Raw genomic sequence first — 2,500 nt, forward strand, 5'->3', positions numbered from 1 at the left:
CCCCAAATTAGTGCTCCAGCGCTAGAAGACTAGACACTTAAATCAAGTTCCTTTCCTTTCCTTTCCTTTGTGACAGAAATTTAAAAAGGTCAAAAGGTTGCCGCAAAGGAGTACAGAAACTTGATTACACGAGGCTTTGGCTTAAACCAAAAAGAAGTTTCACCTAAGCTAACTCACCTCCGTTTAACAGAACATACGTGTGGCTGATCGCCGAACAAACCAAAGGAAAGAACTCTAGGGTGCCAGTGCCCTGACTACATTCGAGATTTAAAAACTGAAAAATCAAAAGCAAGTGAAAGGAATGTGAATGTCAAGTAAGACGTTTCGTAATTTTCCGTCCCTACACCGGTGCAATAAATGAAAGACTGACACGAAGCCGAACGGAATAGGCCATTTCCGAGTTAACGTCTGTCTCCTCTCAGAAGCGAGTCTAAGTTCGAACTTTTTGTGATGGTAATTGGTTCTATTCTAAATAGGATTGAATTTTAATCTTAATTTTAAAAAAATTCGCACTTAGACTTGCTTTGATGACAAGGCAGACATGAACTCGGAAATGGTCTATCTGTTGCTTCTCAGGAATTTCTTCAATTTTTTGCATTTCTTCTTCACTTGCAAGGAACTCCTTGAATAATTTAGTTGTATGAAGCTTTAATCTTCGTGTTAGCACTTCTTCTTTCTCAGAGAAGGATTTTACGTCAGCTTCAAAAAAACTTCATAAATCTATCGCTCGCCATTTTTCACTGACTGAAATGACGTCATCAATATCCTCACCAAAGAGGATATGAAAAATGCGCCACTCCTGTCCCGGATGTAGTTTCGTATGAATATTTGAGTGTTGTATTTTCCGGTAGAACACTCCTGTCTATATAATTCTTTTTTCCGTGTGTACATAGTTCTATCTAAACACTCCGGGAGTATTTGCAGTATTTTCGGACCCTGAACTGAATAGCAAAGGGGATATTCGGAATTTGAGTAGCCAATGAGAGGGCGCCTTCAACGCTATCCACTGTTTTATTCAGAGTGTTTCGAAAGTCACCATGCAAGTTTTTTCTGCCTAAGGTACTTTCAGCACTTTGATAAGGCGCCCGCACTGCTAGCTAGAAACGCCTGCACAGCAAGCTAGAAACATCATGTGGCCAATATTCCAGTTCATAATAGATCTTAATTTTTTTTTTCAAAAAGGCTGCAAATTATCGCTCGTTTTACCTTTGCAAGGCATTCCAGGTGCACAGTAAGGACTGTGGAAGCGGGACGCTGTCCGTTCAAGAAGTTGTAATACACCACCTGTTGACCATGAATAAAACAAATTATCAACAAACTGGTAATGATGGTGATGATAACGATGATGAGGCCATGTTTTTCAATAGAAACAAACACAACATTTGAATAGTAATTGAGTTCAATTTTGGGACACCAACATGGCGTCAGCACTGAACGATTAATATTCAGTTTTCTTTGCAAGCATTGGCGAAAAATCGCTAGCTTGATTTTTTCCGTGTAAATCAAAAGAGAGATGCAAATATTCCTTACCGCCAATGGAATAAAGATAAACTGAAAAAGAGCTTGTTGACTGGACTCGGGAATAGCGCAATATTTTGGAAGCCTTGGAATGGCACTAGCTAAAGCCACCAGAGCCCTGGCTAAACACGTAATCTTCTTGCACCATGCGTCATCGTTGCAAAGTGTGGACAGTGGTTCCACAGCCAAGCAGAAACATGAGATTTTAGACGAGGTGTCACTGTCTGGGTTTTAAAGGAAAAGAGACATTAGTTTTCTATCCAAAACAGTAATTGATGAAGCTGAATGTTAAGGCTTGACTTCCTAAAAATAATGGAGCTGTCTTCAGGTTTCGCGGAGGAACTAAAAACGATCAGAGGAGAAAAGAAGCGTATTCTTGAATTAGCGTCACAACGGCAAATCGCTACAGACCCGTCTTTGCTGGCACACAGACGAAGATCCAAATCAGTTGCAAATTCAGGAGAGAGATCGAAACAATCAAATACAACTTTTTTTCGATGAAATACTATTATTTGAAGAGGGAATTGTTCATTTACCTTTGAAGTTTCGAGTTCGGATGACATCCCTGACAACTCGCTCAATGTGTGAAAATAAACTAAGTTTGGAAACCAGCAGCAAATTATCTGTGTCATTGTTCTCCAGGGTCTCGGTGTCCTGGTGTGTATTACTGACGACTTCCTGAAAGTGAATTGACGCTTTTCAGTCCGCAGTATCGGATATGTGCAGAAACGCAAGAAATTAGATGCAAGCGGATTGCAATAAGCGTCACGAAGTGCCCCCTTACCCCTCCTCATCACCTCCACTTTAACGGAATACAGAAAATTAACGTCACAAAGCATCCCCCAAATACTGCTGCTCAGGTAAGGATAAACAACTGCATTTACCCTAACCGAAAAGTAACGCTAAACTTTACCCTTATTTGGATGTAACACAGCTCGTTCATTTTCCCGCGCGTGCAGCTTCGACCATATTTTTGTCCATA

The 2,500-nt window shown here is 40.5% G+C and overlaps 1 protein-coding gene across 1 annotated transcript in view; it reads right to left on the reverse strand.

Annotated features, from left to right (window-relative positions):
- LOC138043827 (huntingtin-like) overlaps positions 1-2,500 on the reverse strand; it is an 89,158-nt gene that overhangs the window by 23,504 nt on the left and 63,154 nt on the right. Inside the window, exons 45-48 of the mRNA XM_068890307.1 lie at positions 2,055-2,196; positions 1,531-1,742; positions 1,207-1,284; positions 178-274 (exon numbers count right to left, since the gene is read on the reverse strand). Coding sequence (XP_068746408.1) covers positions 178-274; positions 1,207-1,284; positions 1,531-1,742; positions 2,055-2,196 — 529 coding nt within the window. The remainder of the gene's footprint in view (positions 1-177; positions 275-1,206; positions 1,285-1,530; positions 1,743-2,054; positions 2,197-2,500) is intronic.

The sequence above is a fragment of the Montipora capricornis genome, chromosome 3, assembly GCF_036669925.1.
Source record: "Montipora capricornis isolate CH-2021 chromosome 3, ASM3666992v2, whole genome shotgun sequence".
Taxonomy (NCBI): Eukaryota; Metazoa; Cnidaria; class Anthozoa; order Scleractinia; family Acroporidae; genus Montipora; species Montipora capricornis.